Consider the following 22494-nt stretch of genomic DNA (forward strand, 5'->3'; position numbering starts at 1 on the left):
GTTTTATTTTCTCGAATTACATTAGATGCATACACTAATTTTATTTATTTTTTGTCGGCTTTAACCTCATTGTCATTTTGAATAGCCTACAAGAGTCGAATGACTAGACTTCCAATTCGCTATCATCCCCCCTGAATGGGTTCAAGAAATTCAGCAGGTTGCGAAACAATAAGATTCATTCAATCCGCGTAGATATCTAACTGACTGAAATTAAATAAACGATGATGATAAGAAATTTGAAATCAACAAATCTCGGCACATCTATTCTGCAGTTTGGCCGTACTTCAGATAATCTTGCGATAAAAATTTCATAAAAAATCTCAGAAAGAGGACAGAACAACCAAGGCATCAGCGAAAGCAATCGAGGCAGGGCACGATCAAGCCACAAATTAGAGAAATTTTAAATATCAAAACCAGCTCAGAATAATAAGAAGTAAAATGAATCTATGAAAGGCTCAGATTTTTGGATGAGTGAAGGGAAGATGAGAAGATGAAATGCAGAAAGTCAAGAAATGAATAAACCAATATTAATAATCTTGGACCCACAGCTCTAATTTGGATTAAGCATCCATCTACCTATGTGGATAATATTTTTGCTAATTTTTCAGCCATGCAGCAGGATCATGTTCGTCCTGTTTTATTTGATAAAAGGAATTTTTAGTTACCATTGGATTAAAAAATAATAATAAAAATTAGAAAAAAAATTATAAGGCTTCGACAAGATTTGCCAATCATGTATAGATTAATATGAAGATTAAGAACATCACCTAAGCCAATTATTGAAGTTGAAATTTTAGGAGAAAAATTTATATGGGTTTGGCCACCAATTTAGCATTAGGAACTTATTGTTTAGGAAGCTATGGTGGGTTTCGTAGTGGGACTTATCCTCTTTAATGCATATGGTGATTTTAAACCAACATTTATATAATCCCATTATTAAACTCATCAAACCTTCTAAAATAACATGTTGAGATAGTGTGCTAGATCCATATAAATATTTCTCCAACTTCTTAACTTGAAGCGATATTCATTTCCATTGATAGTTTAATGGGCAAAGCCTTTTGAATTCTCCATGTTATCAAGTTAATTTTTGCTGGAAAATGCAATCCGGATATGAATAGATTTTTTTGTGCAATCAAATTTTCTATGTTGACACATCCTCTGGAACTTTCCATAAATTTTATGGAGAAGTTTTAATTTCTTAGTTGTTGATTTCGAATATATTAAGCTCTTATTTGGTATTAAAATATTGTGGCCTAAAAGCTATAGTTCGTATGGAAAGAAATTTGTAATTACAAAATAAAAATTGATAAAGTGTGATAAATAAAAATTAAAAGATTGCAGGAGCTGAAGTTGGCGATTTCGTAAATTGCAATGGCAATTGTGGCCTAGTAAAGTCTTCCATCAATGACAATGAGTCACAGCACTAGCAATTTCGTAATATACAGTAGTGGCAATTTTGTAAAATTGAAGTAGTGATAGTGTTGCAAATAAAAGTAAAAATTTTCTCCCTAAATTCGGCTGAGCTAAAAGCCAGCTTAGCCCATACTCTCCTTCGCCACCGGTTGACGAGCTCTTTCTTCAATTTTTGAACTTGAAGTGATGCCCCATCGATGTCCAGAATTTTTAAAGTCTGAATGATGACGGAGTTACAAACAATCAAATATGATCCTAATGATTCTTTTTATACAGTCACCTGTACGTTGATGTATTTAATTGATGTTTATTTAGGCAGAAATTGAAGTTTGATCCTGATTAATTAGTTGAGAACACACATTCATGAGTAAATACTTAAAATTGATCATATGCGCGCAGACACCACAATCGAATTATTTATATCACCGCCGCACATAAATCTAATTCCAATGATATATGATTAATTAATTAATTTTTTTAATAACAATTAAATTGTAGTGTCAATTGTCCACATAAGATTTTTTTTTTTGTTGATGAAAGTTAGTAATTTTTTTCCATCTAGTAATTTTTTTCCATTTTTAAATAATAATTGTTAATACAAATAAGAAAAATATTGGGACTTGAGATCAAGGTCTACTTGAGTTAGAATTTTTTATTAAAAAAGTTATCACTTTCAGCTTCTTTAATTTAGTATGTTTTAAATCACTTTTTTTTGCTTAAATTAATATTTAAGCCTCAAACTGAGGGATTAGGATCCCCTCCTAGTATTAGTCTTTCAAATTTAATAGAAAAAGTTGATTTAATTATAAATAAAGTAAATAAAGCTGGTTTAATTGTCAACGTTAAAATTTAAAATTTAATCTTAACCACTTATTTTATTAAAAAAGAGTACGAGAGAAAAAATACTGAGAGAGAATATTTATCCTAAACTAGGATGGTCAACTAATAAAAGCTACTTGAGAATTACTTGATGAAATCATCGGCAGCGATTATCACTTTCTTTTTGGAAATTAACTCTTCCAATGAAGCATCGAATTGGTTATTTGCTCTTTGCATTAGCTAGCGTTATGTCATTTATTCTATTCAGAACCAAAGTATGCAAGTTATCATTATTACTCGAAGTTGCTAAAACTTTCTAGGAACGAACAACATAGTCAGCCCGTCGGGTTTTAGTTTCAGAGTATGTGGGGCAGTGTCTCATTGGCGATTGTTTTGCCGAAACAAGCTTGTGGTTCTCGTTCAGCTTGCAATTGTCGATCAATTTCGCTGAAAGAATTTTGTGGTCTTCAATTCTACTTTTTAAACTTACATCTGAAATGACACGTGGACCATCTACGTTGCTAAAAGAGTTGGTGAAAGATAATGGAAGTAGTTTGTGTGTGTGTGTGAGTGTATATATATATATATATATTAACATAAAAATGGCATGACGTGTGGTTTAGCGTTTCTTGGTTGTTCAGTGCTAGTTTTCAAATCCTCGAGCACGCGGGTTATTTTTCGTTACCTTTATCACCGAAAGGCTGTTTTAACCAACTAAAAACTAAAAGCTAAAACCCAAAACCCCCCTCTCGTTCGTTTCCAGGGACTTCACCTTGATGGCCGAAAAGCAACTGGAAATCCTCCGCGGGTACGAGCTGCGGCTCTTGCGCTGCACCCTCGCTCCCCCACTGTCCGATCTTCGCATTCAATCGCAACCGTTGAACGAAGAAAGCCAATGCTCTCTCCTTCCACTCCACGAGCACATCAACAGCCTCATCGACTCCAACGAGTCCGGCCACTATATCCAGGCTCTGTACTCCGACGCGGCTAAACTCGTCCTCCACACGCTCGACTTCGTCGACATCAACGACTCAGCCGAGTGTGCCGACCGCGTCTACTCCGAGCTGCTCCAGCTTGTCGAAGCGTTTATAGTGAACGATTCCGAAAATGACGTGGATAAGGCTTGGCGAGTTATTCTGCTCATGTGTCTTTCAGTTGCTGCTCTTATTTGGTTCACTCAGTGTAACGTGACTGGGTGAGTTGCTTATTTATAAATTTTTAAATAATTGCAATTAATATAATAAAGATTAATAAAAAATTAAAAAAAAAAAAAGTTTAATGATGAACGCTTGAACTTGAATTAATAGGCCTTTAGTTGATAATTCGCCAAAGTGTCGGTTTCCACTAGAAGTTTCAACTTTAGAAGGCAACGAATTTTGTGATCATGAAGACAAAAGAATGTTAACATTATCTTTTTTCACTTATTTTACATTTTGTGATCTTTTTGTAGTATATAGTTTTTACCAAAATGTTGATCATGAACACAAAAGATTTGCTGTCTGCATGATCTAATCCCGTGAATGGGATTAGAACCATTTCATGGTGGCTCACAAGACTCCTACTTATGCATCAAAGGATTTTAGACGAGCTGTCGTCTTCTTTGTATGATCTGTTGAAAGTTTTTATGGCTGAGACTTTACAAAATTTTGGCACTTTGGTAAATGTTAGTACTTACTGGGGCAACCAGTTGCATGGTATCAATCCTTCAGAGATTGTTTCAACATTTCATTTAGAAGCAGGACTGTTAGAACACATTTACAGGAGAGTTGATTCTTGCAGGTGAGTTATCCTGGGAAAGTTTTATATTCGATGGTCTTATTTCTGGCTACATTAGAAAAGTTTTCTCTTGGAAACATGTTATTTGCAACATGGAACTTGCCTGTAGAACTCTCTCAGTCATTGAAAATGATTTTGTGCATTGCGTATAAGGGAGATGCAAGAACAAAGTTTTATGTTTGGACTTCATCAAAATCTCCCATTTTTTAATGTTTATTGTTTCAATCATCGAACATTAGTTTGAGTTGTTAGCATAAATCTTGCGCTGCACCCTCGCTCCCCCAACGTCCGACCTTCGCATTCAATCGCAACCGTTGAACGAAGAAAGCCAATGCTCTATCCTTCCACTCCACGAGCACATCAACAGCCTCATCAACTCCATCGAGTCCGGTCACTATCTCCAGGCTCTGTCGTCCGACGCGGCTAAACACGCTCTCGACACGCTCGATTTCGTCGACATCAACGACTCAGCCGAGTGTGCCCACCGCGTCTACTCCGAGCTGCTCCAGCTTGTCGAAGCGTTTATAGTGAACGATTCCGAAATTGACGTGGATAAGGCTTGTCGAGTTATTCTGCCCATGTGTCTTTCAATTGCGGCCCTTTTTTGGTTCACTCAGTGTAACGTGACTGGGTGAGTTGCTTATTTATAAATTTTTAAATAATTGCAATTAATATAATGCATATTAATAAAAAATTACAAAAAAAAAGGTTTAGTGATGAACGTTTGAACATGAATTAATAGGCCTTTAGTTGAAATTTGCCAAAGTGTCGGTTTCCACTAGAAGTTTGAACTTTAGAAGGCAACGAATTGATAGAGTGGGAGAATTGGGCGCGGGCGCGTTATCAGCTCATGTCTGTTGGCTCTGACTTGCTGGGAAAGTTCTCCTATCTTCAGGTACTCTTCAGTCTATCGAAAAATGAATAGATTCTATTGCTTAGACAGTGTTAATGTTAATATTAGCTTTTTAAACTTATTTTACATTTTGTGATCTTTTTGTAGGATATAGTTTTTGCCAAAATGTTGCTCATGAAGACAAGAGATTTGCTGTCTGATGCAACTGTGTTGCCTGTGAATGGGATTAGAACCATTTCATGGTGGCTCACAAGACTCCTACTTATGCATCAAAGGATTTTAGACGAGCGGTCGTCTTCTTTGTATGACCTATTGAAAGTTCTTTGTATGATCTATTGAAAGTTTTTATGGCTGAGACTTTACAACATTTTGGCACTTTGGAAAATGTTAGTACTTATTGGGGCAACCAGTTGCATGATATCGATCCTTCAGAGATTGTTTCAACATTTCATTCAGAAGCAGGACTGTAAGAACACATTTACAGGAGAGTTGATTCTTGCAGGTGAGTTATCCTCAGAAAGTTTTATATTCGATGGTCTTATTTCTGGCTACATTAGAAAAGTTTTCTCTTGGAAACATGTTATTTCCAACATGGAACTTGCCTGTAGAACTCTCTCAGTCATTGAAAATGATTTTGTGCATTGTGTGTAAGGGAGATGCAAGAACAAAGTTTTATGTTTGGACTTCATCAAAATCTCCCATTTTTTAATGTTTATTGTTTCAATCATCAAACATTAGTTTGAGTTGTTAGCAGTGGAATTTGCATTAACTGATTACTAACTTCCATCATTACCATTATTATAGGACTTCTTCTATAGTTTCTGCTGCTTTCTAAAATGCTTTACTGTATCAGGAAACATTTTGAATCAGCTGAAGTGGCAGCTGGTCTCCAGCTTTCGGTTATTGGGGTTCTTGGTTTCCATACTGTCCGTCAGGTAAAGATTGAATGTGCATCATTTATAAAGTTGTCGGGATCTTCCTTCTTAGCTTTGAGATTGCTCCTGCATATAGGTAGAACCAAAGGCACAAATGGTACTTGTTGCAAACACAAGCTCATCCAACACTTCTGATGTCTGCCCTTCAATAAACCAAGTCATTCATACACATGATTCTACTATTGGTGATGCCTCTGATGTTTTTGTGGCCCCAAAATTATTGGGGAATAGTCATGAATCTGAATCTGGAGTCCAATGCATTCACCCTGGTGGCTCAGCAGCCCATTTAAAGGCAATCCAACAGGCAGTGATCTTGTCGAGGTGCCTTCTAATAGAAAAGAGCTCACGGCAAGATGAAATGCAAAGTAAGTTGTTTTATGGTTGGGTGGTGCGTAGTCGTCTTGTTAAATGCCATAAGACGTTAAGCATATTGCTATTTAATTTTTAAATCATTCTCAGTAATAATTCCTGTAGTAGATTGATGATAAGAGATTGCATTACGGATGATAACTGAGCACAATTTCTGTAGTTGTATCCCTGTACATCCATCTTAATATCCTCATTATATTCACATGCCTTTTACGGGTGTTATTCCTGGATGCCGAATGCTTTGTTCCACGTCTGGATACCAAATGCTTTGTTCCACAAAGCTGAGCTGGTTGAAAAGCTTGCTGATGAGGTCAACATGTCCCTTAAGTAATTTGAGAATGAACACTGTGTTCCCGAAAGTCTTACTCTAATGATACTTAAAGAAGCAATAAGAATGGATGTTGCAGCAGCTTTGCTGAACTCAACCCCAGTTCCAAACATGGAACACATGAAAACCAAAAATGCATTGTTTTTTTTTTCTCTTTATGACTTCTCTAGTTGGGGAATGTATTAGATATTCACCTAATCAGTAGGCCTTGAAGGGATCCCATGTTAGCCCCTTGATGTTGGTCTGTAACTAAGTAAATACTTGACCTTGAAAAAGCTTTTGGAGGCATCAGTTTCTCTCTGATTGTGTGCTACTTTTTGGATCTGTTGATTTGGTCATTTGCTGATTTATAGTTATTTTTCTGATTCAGGATGGGATATGGCTCCATACATAGAGGCAATTGATTCACAGCAGTCGTCATGCTTCATTGTAAGTATATATACAATACAGCATCAGTTTTTCTTGATTTTAAATCTCATATTCTGAAGTGGTACTTCTGATTCTCACATGATTTTTCCATCTTTCAGCTAAAGTTTTTCTGTGATCTCTTATGTATTAGATGGGAGTCCACCGGTAGTCGCACAAAAGGGCGTGCTTTAGAGATGATGGACAAACTGGTATGATCTGTGAGCCTTTTCTTCTTAAATATTTTGTTACCTAAATCATTTTCATTCAAATTGACAAGAGTTGCTTATCGATCTATAGAAGATTCCAAACTTTCTGCAGCTAGTACTTTATTGGACCCAAAAGCTTCTTTGCTTTTTCTAAGCTGCTAATCAGGACTAGGTTTCTCTCCCTTATATCGCTAGATAGCCCATTCATCGTTTGATTTAATTGTCTAGAGAGATTAGGTACTTGCATCTTTGCTTTTCACTTCACAAGTGATTTCATGTGCTATCCCGTACTCTGGTTCAATGGTTGCTTACTATCATATTTTGCTTTGTTTCAGGTTGAGGGATTTCTAATTCTTCTCCCGGTGTGACTCAAAGTATTCCCTTTTGTTATGTGATTTGCGTTCCAACTATTACTGCCCTGCGAAAGTAAAACTATTTCTTCTGCATCTTTGAATGATTGTGATTTAATTTTCTTGTCATTTTGCCAACTATCATTATGCTGTCATTGTTTCATATCTTATTTGACATATGTTGATTTGGTTAGAGTTTAATTGCTCTGTTTATTCTCTTTATAATCTGTCTATTTCGATTTTTCTTGATTTTAGGGAATATGCTAAACTTTTAGTAAGCTGTGGCTTGATTGGAGAGGCTATTAAAATTTTTGAGGATCTGGAGTTGTGCGATAATCTAATACTGCAACTGGTATGATGTCATAGATAACCATTATCCTAATCTCTCTGTCTATCTCTCTCTTTCTCTCTCTTTAGTGTTGCTAATGGGAGTTGGTTTTGTGTATGATGTAAAAAACAGCCTATTGGGGAAGAAAACAGCAGCTGTTGAACTAATAAAAGCAAGGCTGTCTGAAAAGCCTAATGACCCTAGATTATGGTTTGTTGATGAGCCTTTTCTGTGATCCATTTTATAGTTACTTCTCATTTCAGTTAAATCCATCGTTGATGTCACTTATTGCAATCTAGGGGTAATTGTTCATTGGATGTAAGGATATTGTCAGAAGAAAATGAATCCTTTTAATTTTATCTTTTACTTGCTGTAGCCGATTTAAAAGCTCACTGTGCGTTCTTACTGATTGCTTTTGGTCTAGCATTTGAGTCAGTGGATTTTATACTCATATTCTGACATTTATTGTTAGTCTTCTGACGGTTCTGCACCTGGGTTCTATATTATCTTCAGCAGTATTATCTAAAAGATAAGTTTTGCTGAAGAATATTTTCATTCTAAACTAGAAAAGGAGGGGCGGCCCGGGGGGTGTGTGTGAAGGAAGCATCAGGAGGCTGTTTTCCACTTATCCTCTTCCCTGCCTGCATTTTAGATGATTCTGATGCACCCGGTGCCGTGAAATGGTTGAGAAATACGTACCATCAAGTGAATTCTGAAAATCATATCCTTTTTGAGAATATTTGGTGCTAGACATTTGAATATGTGGCCACAATTTAAACAATAAAGATTTTCTGCATTGATTTCTTATAATGGATATATGCATGTAATTATAATATGATATCTTTTGATTATTGACCCATTTGTTTAGAAAGAAGGGAAAAAAAATGGTTGAAAGACAACTGTTACTTGACCTTATCTCGGTCTCTTCACTGCCGTTTGTTTCTTATAACTTCTAGTGATAATGTAGCCAGAATGATGAGTTGAATTGGGGCTTGCTGACTTGTGATACATTTTGTAGGTGTTCATTAGGTGATGTTACAAATAATGATGCCTGCTATGAAAAAGCTTTGGAAGTTTCGAATGATAAGTCAGCTCGAGCTAAGGTGATATTCGTTGCACAGAGAAAATTTAGTTCACATTATGCTTGTACCATGATCATTTTTTAGTTAACATATCTTTATGTGAATCGGAGGTCTCTAGCTCGTAGTGCATACAATAGAAGGGAGTACGAGACATCTGAAATCCTTTGGTATGTTGCTTTAATGCTTTACTTCTCTTTCTGTCCCACAGTAATTTGTAGCATTGACAACTGATATGGCTGAATGACAATTTACCCGTGGTTTTGTTTCAGGGAGGCTGCTATGGCCGTGAATTCTTTGTATCCGGATGGCTGGTTTGCTCTTGGTGCTGCTGCATTGAAGGTATCTTATTTTTGTATTAGTATGTGTTTAGTTTGGAGAGATTTCTTATCCTTTTGCCCCAAGTTTCTGAAACTCTCGGCTGACATATAAATACAGGCTCGGGATGTTGAAAAGGCTCTGGATGGGTTAACTCGGGCTGTTCAACTTGATCCAGACAATGGGGAAGCTTGGAACAATATTGCTTGCTTGTATGCTCTTTTCTTTGTCATCATGTCATTCCATCCTCTTGCTCTGTATTCTTTAATATGGTGTCAATCAAGTTTATCTTCTATCTGCAAGAGTATGCTTCCCATATTTGGTTTACTTTGTTTTGACTTTCTTGTTGCAGTTGTTCTATACAAATTTTATATGGTTCCATAATCCCTTCATGAGGGAATTTAGTTGCTGCAAATGCTAAGAACTAGATAGTACTGTTATAATTAGGAATAGGGCAAATATTAGCCATAGTATCTGAATTTCTAGACAAAATTGGTCATTTTTGCAAATCATTTGGACGTATCTATGCAGCAGTTTACTATTTTAGTGCTTGCAGGAATTGGTATGCTAAAATTTTGGGCTTAAATTGTGTGAAAATAATCAAAGTGATATGCAAATTAAATCAAGCCACATGAGGGAAGAACATCCTTTCTTTTATTTTTTATTTTTTTAGCTTATGTTTCATGTTTCTCTGTATGGCATAGGTAGTTCGAAGTGAGAGTAGTGCAGATATGTGGGGATTATATGCAAGGTGGCTTAAAAGTAAAGGAGATCTTACAATGTGCTCTGAAGCCCTCTTAAAGCAAGTCAGATCATATCAGGTTTCTCCATAAATCTCATCATCTTATAATAAGTTAGCATTATGTTTTACTTTGATGTTGATGGAATTTGTTAATGCTAATCAAATTTTGTTAATCTCTCTCTCTCTCTCTCTTTTAAAAAGAAGGCAAAGAAAAAGCTTTGTGATTTCATTTTTGTTTTCTAAATTTGTTATCTAAAGGAATGACATGTTGACAACTCAGCCTCTCTCTCTCTCTCTCTCTCTCTCTGTGCTTGTGCGTCTGTGTCAGGGATCTGATTTGCGGAAAGATAGAGATCGGTTTAAAAGGTTTTCATATGCATCCTTGGAACTTTGTAAGGTTTACATGGAAATTTCTTCCTCTTCTGGTAGCCGTCGAGAACTCTTTGCTGCTGAGATGCACCTGAAGAACGTACTTAAACAAGTAAAATACCTTATAATTCGATATTTAAGACACTTACAGTTGGTTTAAAGATTGCATTTTCCGTTTCTGTTTTTAACTGGTTCAGGGTAAAACTTTTTCTCACTGTGTTAAGAGTGCATTTCTGTTATTATATAGTTTCTTAGAAGAAAATGCACTTTTTGGAATCTCAGGCGGAAGGATTTTCAGTGCTGTAACTAATCTCATTTGACAATGTAAATATACGACTTCAATTTCTTTAAATGTAACAGCAACTGAAAGTTATCTTCACATGAGAATGAAAGCTTTTCAGCGGCATAAGCCTTTCACTATTCAATTCCAAACATGTTCCTCAACGTGATAACAAATTCGTAGACCTTTTCTGGGTCTGGAAGGATCCTGGCAACAGTATCTCTTTGCATGCACTTGTTCATCCATGCTGAGAATTTGGGGCACTCATTCTCAACCTTAAATCCCCCAAATTTCTCAACCGCGTAAAACCAACAAGTCAGTGGAATGGCAATGACATCAACGAATCCTAAGCTATCCCCGCCAAAGAAATCCTTCTCCCCTAAAGCTCCCTCAAGTTGCTTCAAAATCTCTATAAATTCATTCTTCGCCGTCTCTGGGACCTCGCCCTTGCTTTTCCATATGTTGCATACTGCATCGAATACCTGCCAAAAAAGTGGTGTCATCTTTTAAGTTCGCATTTAGAAAGATACAAACATTTACACTTGAGAATTATAGACTGACCTTCTTGTCAATAAAATCTGCCCAGAACCTTGCCTTAGCTCTCTCATAAGCACAGGATGGGAGAAGTGGTGGCGAAGGCCAAGTCTCGTCAATGTAGTTAACTATAATAGTGGATTCACACAATGGTTTCCCATCGTGTAGCAAAACTGGGACTTTCTTGTAGATGGGGTTTGATTTGAGCAGCAGGTCACTCTTGCCCCCAAACAAGTTCTCAGCTCTGTGTTGCGGACCGCCCAATTCGCTAGCCCAATTGCCCACAATTTCGGGCTAGAGAGCCAACACAAGGCCAAGAGTGCTAGCTTGGCCCAAATCCGGAAGGTTCTAGGCAACTCTAGCACATGTGAACATGTAAATATTCTAGAATACTTTATACAATTCCAGCACATGCAAATAGCTAGGAAATTGTAAAATACTCTAGAGTTTGACCAAGTTTGGCAAAGTTAGGTGAAGTTAGGCAAAGTTAGGCAAAACCTCCCCTATAAATATGGGATGGCATTAAGCATTTGTATCCAACAAGCACTGTAATCTCTCTTTGTGCAATACAAGTTTCTTTGGCTCAATTGCTCTCTTCTCTTGTTTGAGAATCTCTAGGCTTACTTAGCAACATTCGGCAAAGTTGTCTAAGTGCCGCACGGGTTAGCTGCGCAAAACACTCATCCCGTGACAAGTGGTATCAGAGCTAAGGTTTGCACGCACGCAAATTAGCTCACGAAGCAATGGCCAACCCTTCGAACGTAGCACAAGAGGGTGTTGTTGGTGTGGATGTTCCACCGGAACCAAGCCGTGGCCGAGAGGGAGAACGCGCCCAAGGCAAGACTCGCGGCAAGTCCAAGGCCCTATCCGTGGATGCGTTGGAGCCTCGTGTAGGCACTCTCGAAATAGCATTGTCCGCCGCTCAAGATAGCCTCGTGGGATTGGAGGAAAGAGTGGATGGTCTCGAGGGAGAATACGCCGAGTTCACGGTGGCCACAAAAGCTCTCATCCATGAGCAAGCGAACATTCTCCGAGGTGAGTTTCGTTCTTTCCATGATGAGTTGTTCAAACTTCGTAGTTTTGTTCAGGACGAACTACGTACTGTCCGTGCGGAAGTGGATGAAGTCCGCTCGGATTGGGCATGGCACAAGCGCACACTCTCCACAAGTCCAGCTTCCGCAAACTCGAGTGATGCGCGCCGCATTGACGTGCCAAAGCCTGACACCTACGATGGCACACGCAATGCCACCATCGTGGACAATTTCCTCTTTGGGCTGGATCAATACTTCGATGCCATGGGTGTCCGAGATGAGGCATCGAAAGTGGGCACTGCACCCACCTATCTTAGAGGCGCTGCACAACTATGGTGGCGTCGCAAGCATGGCGAGATGGGCAAGGGCATTTGCACCATCGACACTTGGGCCGACTTCAAGCAAGAACTCCGAAAGCAGTTCGCCCCAAGCAATGCGGAGAAAGAAGCGCGAGTGCGCTTACGTCGCCTCAAGCAATCGGGTAGCATTCGGGATTACATCAACGAGTTCACTACCCTCATGTTGGAGATAAGCGACATGTCCGACAAGGATTCACTCTTCTACTTCCAAGATGGCCTCAAGGATTGGGCCAAGACCGAGCTTGATAGGCGTGGTGTTCAAACACTTGACGATGCCATTGCCGTTGCGGAGTCGCTCACCGAATACTCTACCCAATCCAAGGACAAAAAGGCCAACCAAGGCAAAGGTGGGGGAGAGAGTCGCAAGGACAAGGGCAACAACCGCAAAGATTGGGGGCAGAAAAAGCCACCTAGCAATAAGAGTTGGCAAGGAAAATCGGAGGGCAAGAAGGAGGCGCCAAAGCCGCGAAGCCCATGCTTCATATGCAACGGACCTCATTGGGTACGCGACTGTCCGGAGAAGAGGTCGCTTAATGCTCTTGCTGCCCAACTCAAGAGCAACCCCACAATGTCCACGGAGGAACCCCAACTCAGCATGGGTTCTCTCCAACGCCTCGGCGCACTCAATCGCCAACAGCCCACACTCGTCAAGAAAGGGCTCATGTATGTAAGCGCAAAGGTAAACGGTCAGTCCGTTCGCACGCTGCTAGACACGGGAGCAACACACAATTTCGTGTCCGTAGATGAGGCCAAGCGTTTAGGCCTCAAGGCCACCAAGGAAGGAGGCACAATGAAGGCAGTAAACTCACCCGCCAAGCCAATTGCGGGAATTGCACAAGGCGTACACATCACACTTGGTACGTGGAGCGGAAAGCTTGATTTCTCCATTGTGCCCATGGATGACTTCAAGATGGTCCTCGGCATGGAATTCTTCGACCAAGTCCATGCCTTCCCGCTGCCCGCTACAAACTCCCTAAGTATCCTCGACGGGAGTAAGGCATGCATGGTTCCCACGGAACGAGGCAAGTCCGAGGAGAAGACACTCTCCGCCATGCAATTCAAGAAGGCTTTCAAAAAGGACCCCAGCTTCTTAGTCTCCATTCGGGAACTAAATGAGGAAGGAAATAGCGGAACTTCGCCAAGCCAAGTCCCTCCGCAAATTCAAGCCGTCCTCAGTAAGTACAAGGACGTGATGCCTCCAGAACTTCCGAAGAAGCTCCCACCTCTGCGAGAGGTAGATCATGCGATCGAGCTGGAACAAGGCGCGAAGCCACCAGCCTTGGCGCCCTACCGCATGGCGCCACCCGAATTAGAGGAGTTGCGGAGACAACTCAAAGACTTGCTGGACGCAGGCTATATTCGCCCCTCAAAGGCCCCATTCGGTGCACCGGTCCTCTTCCAAAAGAAAAAGGATGGATCGCTGCGGATGTGCATCGACTATAGAGCGCTCAACAAGATCACCATCAAGAACAAGTATCCGATTCCCTTGATTGCGGACTTGTTCGACCAGCTTGGTAAAGCACGGTACTTCACCAAACTTGACTTACGCTCTGGGTACTACCAAGTGCGCATCGCCAAGGGAGATGAACAAAAGACAGCGTGCACAACAAGGTACGGGTCTTTCGAATTCCTTGTGATGCCTTTTGGCCTTACTAATGCACCCGCCACATTTTGCACACTCATGAACAAGGTACTCCAACCATTCCTCGACCGCTTCGTGGTCGTGTACTTGGACGACATTGTGGTGTATAGCACCACACTCGAGGATCATGCCCAACACTTGCAACAAGTCCTCCAAGTACTTCGAGACAATGAGCTCTTCCTCAAACTAGAGAAGTGCTCGTTTGCCCAACAAGAGGTGGAGTTCCTTGGCCACAAGATTGCGGGCGGGAAGATCATGATGGAGAATGACAAAGTAAAGGCCATCCTCGATTGGGAGCCTCCCTCGAAAGTACCCGAGCTTCGCTCATTCCTTGGGCTGGTGAATTACTACCGCCGCTTCATTAAGGGCTATTCAGCCAAGGCGGCACCCTTGACGGATATGCTCAAGAAAAACAGAACATGGCATTGGTCCGAAGAGTGCCAACGCGCCTTCGAGGAGTTGAAGAAGGCAATTTTGGAGGAACCAGTCCTCGCTCTTCCGGACCACACCAAGCCATTTGAAGTTCAAACGGATGCCTCGGATTTCGCCATAGGTGGAGTCCTTATGCAAGAAGGCCACCCAATAGCGTTCGAGAGTCGAAAGCTAAATGACACGGAACGCCGCTACACGGTGCAAGAGAAGGAGATGACCGCAATCATACATTGCTTGCGGGTGTGGCGACATTACTTGCTTGGCTCGCACTTCACGATTATGACGGATAACGTGGCGACAAGCTACTTTCAAACTCAGAAGAAGTTGAGTCCGAAGCAAGCACGGTGGCAAGATTTCCTTGCGGAATTCGACTATCGGCTAGAGTACAAACCGGGGAAAGCCAATGTTGTTGCGGACGCTCTAAGCCGCAAGGCGGAATTGGCAACACTTAGCATGAGCCAACCGAAGTCCGACCTTGTCTCACGCATCAAGGAAGGCCTCCAACAAGATCCGCTAGCAAAGGATTTGCTGGAGAAGGTGCTCGAAGGAAAGACAAGGCGGTTTTGGCAAGAGGAAGGCATCCTCCTCACCAAGGGAGATCGGCTGTTCGTGCCAAGGTGGGGAAACTTGCGGAAGGAAGTAATCAAGGAGTGCCACGACTCTAAGTGGGCTGGTCACCCAGGAATCGAGCGCACCACCGCACTAGTTCAAGCCTCGTATTTTTGGCCGCACATGAGGGACGACATCGAGGCATATGTGCGAACTTGTCTTGTGTGCCAACAAGACAAGGTGGATCATCAACTTCCAGCGGGACTGTTAGAGCCGCTACCACTAGCAACAAGGCCATGGGAGAGTGTCTCCATGGACTTCATCACATCGCTGCCCAAGTCCGAAGGTTGCGGTAGCATCATGGTCGTTGTCGACCGATACAGCAAGTATGCTACATTCATTGCCGCACCCGTCGATTGCAAAGCGGACGAGGCAGCCCGCCTATTCGTCAAGCACATTGTGAAGCTTTGGGGAGTTCCGAAGAGCATTGTGAGCGACCGAGACCCTCGGTTTACTGGGCGGTTTTGGACGGAGCTCTTTAAGATGTTGGGGACCGATCTCAAGTTCTCGACAAGTTTCCACCCACAAACGGATGGGCAGACCGAGCGCATTAATGGCCTCCTCGAGATGTACCTGAGGCATTATGTGAGCGCTCACCAGCGGGATTGGGCGAAGCTACTCGACATCGCCCAATTTTCTTATAACTTGCAGCGAAGCGAGGCTACAAGCAAGAGTCCGTTCGAGATCATCATGGGATTCCAGCCCATGACCCCCAATGCCATAGCCTCGACTTACGGAGGGAAAAGCCCCGCGGCACACAAGCTCGCCCGCGAATGGCATGAGGAAGCGGACATCACGCGAGCCTATCTCGACAAAGCCGCGAGGAAAATGAAGAAATGGGCTGATACAAGGAGACGGCATGTTGAGTACAAGGAAGGAGATCAAGTCATGATCAAGCTCCTACCCCAACAATTCAAGACTTTGCGGAAAGTTCACAAGGGGTTAGTGAGGCGCTACGAGGGACCCTTCCGAGTTGTTCGACGTGTAGGCAACGTTTCGTATCAACTCCAACTTCCGCCAAGACTCAAGATCCATCCGGTCTTCCATGTGAGCCTTCTCAAGCCATATCATGAAGACATGGGAGAACCAAGTCGCGGAGAATCGAGGCGCGCACCAACTGCCGTTGTCACCGCGTTCGACAAAGATGTGGACTACATCATTGCGGACCGAACGGTTTCGAGGAGGGGTGTGCCAGCACATAGCGAGTACTTGGTGAAGTGGAAAAACCTCCCCGAGAGCGAAGCCACTTGGGAACGCGAAGATGATTTGTGGCAATTCGCTGAGCACATCCAGCACTTCAAGCACGAGAGCGCGACGAGGACGCCGCGAGCTTAGGTGGGGGAGGATGTTGCGGACCGCCCAATTCGCTAGCCCAATTGCCCACAATTTCGGGCTAGAGAGCCAACACAAGGCCAAGAGTGCTAGCTTGGCCCAAATCCGGAAGGTTCTAGGCAACTCTAGCACATGTGAACATGTAAATATTCTAGAATACTTTATACAATTCCAGCACATGCAAATAGCTAGGAAATTGTAAAATACTCTAGAGTTTGACCAAGTTTGGCAAAGTTAGGTGAAGTTAGGCAAAGTTAGGCAAAACCTCCCCTATAAATATGGGATGGCATTAAGCATTTGTATCCAACAAGCACTGTAATCTCTCTTTGTGCAATACAAGTTTCTTTGGCTCAATTGCTCTCTTCTCTTGTTCGAGAATCTCTAGGCTTACTTAGCAATATTCGGCAAAGTTGTCTAAGTGCCGCACGGGTTAGCTGCGCAAAACACTCATCCCGTGACATCTGGCTCATATTCAACTCCTTTCTCAGCCAGTGCAATCTTTGCTCTCAAGCAAAACAACCTCTCCCTTTGACAAATTCACTTTCTTTGTTCTTGTTTCTTTTGGTTGGCTGATAGTAATTAAACCTTGAGTATCAAGGTTAATTGGCATTTGTGAAGGAGAAAAGATGAAATTCCCAAAGTTTGTGTCGCAATCAACGTTTGTTCGTTGCACTTCCTTAAAGGATGTGGCATTGTTCTTATCATTTATTAGTTTTTGAAGCTAACTGTTTTACTTGGCTTTCAACATGCACAAGAACAAGTTTGTCTTGTGCATGCGGAGTTTACTATGGACAAGCCGAATCGTAAGTAACCATTTACACTAATCAATCGGTATTGTCCAGTGAAAATAAGTAATGTAAAAAGTGTCTAGGATTTTGCCAAATATTTCTCAAAATAGGCTCATTAAGCCCAATTCTGGTGCTAGATTGGTTCAACTTTGAATCAAACTTGGAAACATTTTTCTTTAGATTATTATTATTAATTTAGAAGAGTCAAAAAGCTAAGAGTATCGTTAGTAAAGGTTAAACATGTGTAATATCACATATCACATATCACTAGTCAGTGAGTTTGGTAAACTTTCCTAATTAAGAAGACACGTTTTGAGCTGTAAATTCTAACACAATATCTATTCAGTTGTTGAGCATGGAATATTACAATTATATCAATATTGTTTGATGTGGGCAATTAAATCCACTTGTTAGCGATGCAGGGGATGATACATAACTTGTATGTGCACGTTAGCGGTTGGCCTCGCACATTTTTGACAAGTTTGTTTCTGAAGGAAAGCAGCTGAGCCGCAACCTCTTCCATGTTCATTCGTTCTCTCGGCAACTCTGAAGAGCAAGTGACTCCGATTCCCAGTACTGAAACCAAGCACTCTTTAACACTAAAACTTCTGGTAAATTGTTTGTGAGCATTGGCCTTGCTTGTCTCCCCTTCTTCTCTTTCTACAAGCAGCACTGGATCAACAATTTCAGCAAGTCTTTCAGGAAGAGCTTCCTTGACAAAATTATGTAGGGTTAGATTGCCGGTAAACATCTCATTCGTCGGCCTCTTTCCTGTAAACGTTTCCAGCAAGAGTATGCCAAAACTGTACACGTCTCCACTTGTTGAGACCTCGCTCCCCATTCCGTACTCTGCAATTTGAAAATTAAAACTGTTGGTTCAACTAGTAAAAGCTCTAAGGATTGCAAAAGAAGTTAGTTAAATTATAGTATTTACCTGGAGCAGCATAACCAACGGTTCCTTTTACTCCAACAGAGCTTGTTGATTAGATGACAAGTTGTTGGTGGCTTCCGGAAGGAATTTTGCTAATCCAAAATCACCTACATGGGCAGTCAATTCACCATCCAGAAGAACATTGCTTGGCTTGAGATCACAATGGACTATTGGAGTCTCGCAATAATGATGAAGATAATCCAATGCGGAAGCAACATCAACGGCAATACTCAGTCTTTGGAGGAGATTCAGATTCTTAAGTGCCTCACGGTTTGGATGCAACCATTCCTCCAGGCTCCCGTTAACCATGAACTCATAAACTAAAGCCTCGGAATCATTTCCTTGGAAGTCAACACTTGCACAGGAAGTTATTATTTTGACGAGATTCCGATGCCTAATACTTCTCAAGGCCTGACACTCCGACATGAAACTCTTTGAAGCTCCTCGATGTTGAAGATTAAGCACCTTAACTGCCACCAGCGTTTCATGATCATCATGATTGAGGACTCCTTTATAGACCGAACCAAAGCTACCGGCACCAATCAAGTTTTCCAAAGAGAACCCGTCAGTTGCTTTGAAGAGATTCTCATAGGACACTCGTAAAACCGAAGCCAAGAGAGTTGATGGAGGAGTGGCCGGCTCCTTTTTTGATTTGCTTCGCCAGGAAGTAATTTTTAAACACGACATCCCTGTTACTAACAAAATTCCTGTAACAACAGGAATAATCAGTTTCAGGGAACGGGAACGTGATTGCTTTGATTCTTTGATGGAACAAGTAGTTAAATGCAACTCAGATATGCCACCACAGAGGTTATCATTTCCGTCAAGAGATATAGCACTCGAATTGCTGAAGACTCCTTTTATTGGTACTTCACCCTCAAAATGATTAAAAGACAGATTTAAATTCTGCAAAAAGGGTAAGTTTTCCAGATATTTTGGAATTCGGCCAGACAAATTGTTCCGCGAAAGATCAAGATTCTCAATGCCTCTCAAAGAACTCAATGATGAAGGGATATTCCCTCGAAAGAAATTACCGTTCATGACGAGTTGTTCCAACCTAATGCAACTTCCTATACTGCTTGGAATTTGACCAGACAATTTGTTCTCCGATATATCTATAGCACCCAGATTTTTCAAGATACCAAAATTTGAGGGCAAAGGACCGTTCAATTGGTTTTGAGATAGATCGAGATAGATTGACAAGGAAGAGAGACCAATCACTTCAGTGGGTGTGGTACCAGTGAGGTTGTTATTAGAGAGATCTAATAATATCAAGTTTTGGCATTTCCCTAGACTTGATGGAATGCTTCCCTCTAACATGTTTTCGGCAAAATTTAGTGTGATTAACAATGTCAAATTTCCTATAGAAGATGGAATTTCCCCCCAAAACTTGTTCATCTCAAGCGTCAACCTTTGCAGCTTATGAAGATCTCCTATACTTCCCGGAATTCGGCCTGTGAATTGGTTGCCCACAAGTGTAAAAGCTCTAAGTTAACAAGATTTCTTAATCCACTTGGGATATTTCCGAACAACTGATTGTTTCCAACTCTTAATATTCTATGTCGGGTTGACAAGTTCCCCCCAGATTCAGCAACTTCTTTAACTCCTTTGGTGCAACTACTAAGAATACATGTATAATAATTTTTTTAAATTAAAAAAATGTAGAAACTGAATTACATTCCAAAGCTAAACACAGACGACATCTCACTAATTCAAACAAGAAAATGCCAACTAAGTAGTACAAAATCTCTGTCATTTATCCAATAGATAGAAAAAGGAAGAGGAAGCCGGAAGCAGCAGAGAAGTTGAAGTCCGGCATGGTGTCAGCTCAGTCCAGGCTTACCCTGTCCAAATTATTAATAATAATTCGAATAGTTCTTTTTGTTATTAATAATAATTACTAATAATTATTATTATTATTAATATTAATAATTCGAATAGTTTTCTTCACGAATAGTTCTTTTTGTTTTCTCCAAGAGAAATTTTTGCGAAAATGATGACTTTGACTTCCGTGGGTTGTGACTTCGTGCCTGACTTGAAGTCGGTCAAGCAATATTTGATGAAATGGGACTTAACACAATTAATAATGATGAAGATTTAGTGATTTCTTGTACCGCCCGTGTGGACATTTCTCCGTTAATGACTGTTAAAGAAGGATATTTCTCCGTTAATTATTCCGTAGGAGCAATGCGCTTTGCAAAATTGATGGGGACACATGGTGTCAAATGTCATTCATTAATCAGATAGAAGCTTCACATTAATTTTGTAATGTGGTATTTCAAAAGCACCAAATATTTTCTTTGCCCTACCCTCACGCATGGTTTCTTTGTATCAAATTAATGTCATTTTGACCGAAATTTGACGGAAAATTTTAGAAAACATAAGCAGTTGTGGAACACATGGGGAATGGTTTTAACCAGTCAATTAAAATATAACGTGTAGAACTTAGTTTACTAGGTAAATCCCCACCAACTGAATGATGGTGATTTTGTAATTTTGGAACACATGGGGTTTGAATTCTAAACAATCTATCTATATCTATATCTATATCTATATATATATATAAAGTTGGGACTACAAGAGATGATTAGGGATGGCAATGGGGAGGGGAGGGGAGGGGACCAATCTCCCCATACCCATCCCCGATATTTTGCATATATCCCCGTCCCCTCCCCATCCCCGTCAGAATTGCTTGAGAGAATCTCCATCCCCTCCCCGAATAATAACAGGGGATCCCCGAGGGTCCCCGGTCCCCGAATAACTAATAGTCTAATACATTTTTTTATTTTCGATTTTAAATTAATCATATTAAAATAAACTCATACCGCTATTGTAAGCTCGTAACCAACTTTGACAGCACATTAAGGCCTCCAATGTGCTTGGATGAAGTTTGTTATGGTATGGGCTCACAACTCTACCACTAGTGTTAAAAGCTGATTCAGAAGCAACTGTTGTAATTGGAATTGCCAAAATATCTCTAGCAATTCGAGCTAATGTAGGATACCTATTAGCATTTGTCTTCCGTCAACTCAAAATATTAAAATCTTCCATCTGAGGTATAACTTTCTCATCAAAATATGAATCTAATTCATCTGCAACAAATGCACAATCTCCATTGTTTACATAATCATCAAAACCTGTCATCCATTTGGTTGCTTTCTTATAAGAATCCCCTGTAGATCTAGTAGAAGAACTACTACCAGTATAATCAAAGCAATAAACAGTTGGTGAAAACTTCAATTAATACTCTTCAACTAATTCCCGGTAAGGGGTGACCACTTTCCCAACATACAACTATTTTGATATTTATTATTTTTAACAATATTTATAATTTTTTTATTTATTTATTAGTAATTTTAAAAATAAAAATAAAATTAAAAATTAAAATGGGGAAATGGGTAGGGGACGGGGATTCCACCTCATCCCCGTCCCCTCCCCGAATAAAAAGTTGGGTAAAAAATTTTCCCCGTCCCCTCCCCGAAAAAAAAATTGGGTATAAAATTTTCCCCGTACCCTCCCCGAATGGGGAAAATCCCCGAGGGTACCTGTCCCCGTGGGGATTTTTGCCATCCCTAGAGATGATGTTGCATCACTATTTTTCATCTTTGTATATTCTCTATTATATAATAAATACAGAAATTTTCTTTCATATTTGACTTTTCATCTTCTCATAATTAATTTGACTATTATTACACAATCAATATGTAACAGTTCATCAAAATACCCACTATCAAGTTGGGAATACAAGTCTCTAAATAATTTTGAGGAAATCTTTCTGGAGGAGAGTTTGAAATCAATCACTACCCATGTGTCATTGGTCAGATAAATAGGTTAAGAACTCTAATCCTATCCCGACACAAAAAAAAAAATCGTATCGACTCGGACCTAGTCCATTTTAAATAGCAGTTTATTTATAAATAATTATTGTTATAATAATAATTACTACTATTAGTTGTCCTATTATTATTATTATTATTATTATTGACAATAATTATTTTAAATAAAAATTGTAATTATTATAATAAATGATGACAATAATCAACTAAGACTATTTTGGTATTGTAATAATCTATTCCAATTCCAACAAAAATTAGATACATCAATGACAATACAAATTCTTACAGCTAAAATAAATAATTTATAATAATTCTCATTCTTTATTTCAATTCTATTATGATTCTATCTTATTCCGATTACTGATTGGTAAGCATACCACTAAAGGAAATGAAACTGTCCATACACAATAAAATCTCTTTAATT

The 22494-nt window shown here is 40.2% G+C and overlaps 1 protein-coding gene and 1 pseudogene across 1 annotated transcript; one reads left to right on the forward strand and one right to left on the reverse strand.

Moving 5' to 3' along the window:
* The first annotated feature begins 2869 nt into the window (after nt 1-2869).
* The window catches only part of LOC102631352 (uncharacterized), a 112919-nt pseudogene continuing 93294 nt past the window's right edge, over nt 2870-22494 (forward strand).
* Nucleotides 10687-11744, reverse strand: LOC127901751 (probable glutathione S-transferase). The gene is made up of 4 exons (XM_052439295.1): nt 11735-11744; nt 11609-11613; nt 11138-11404; nt 10687-11058 (listed from the first exon to the last, which is right to left on the reverse strand). Exons 1-4 carry the CDS (start codon nt 11742-11744, stop codon nt 10714-10716), a joined length of 627 nt encoding a protein of 208 aa, XP_052295255.1. The 3' UTR covers nt 10687-10713.

Source organism: Citrus sinensis, chromosome 4 (assembly GCF_022201045.2).
Source record: "Citrus sinensis cultivar Valencia sweet orange chromosome 4, DVS_A1.0, whole genome shotgun sequence".
In the NCBI taxonomy this organism is placed as follows: Eukaryota; Viridiplantae; Streptophyta; class Magnoliopsida; order Sapindales; family Rutaceae; genus Citrus; species Citrus sinensis.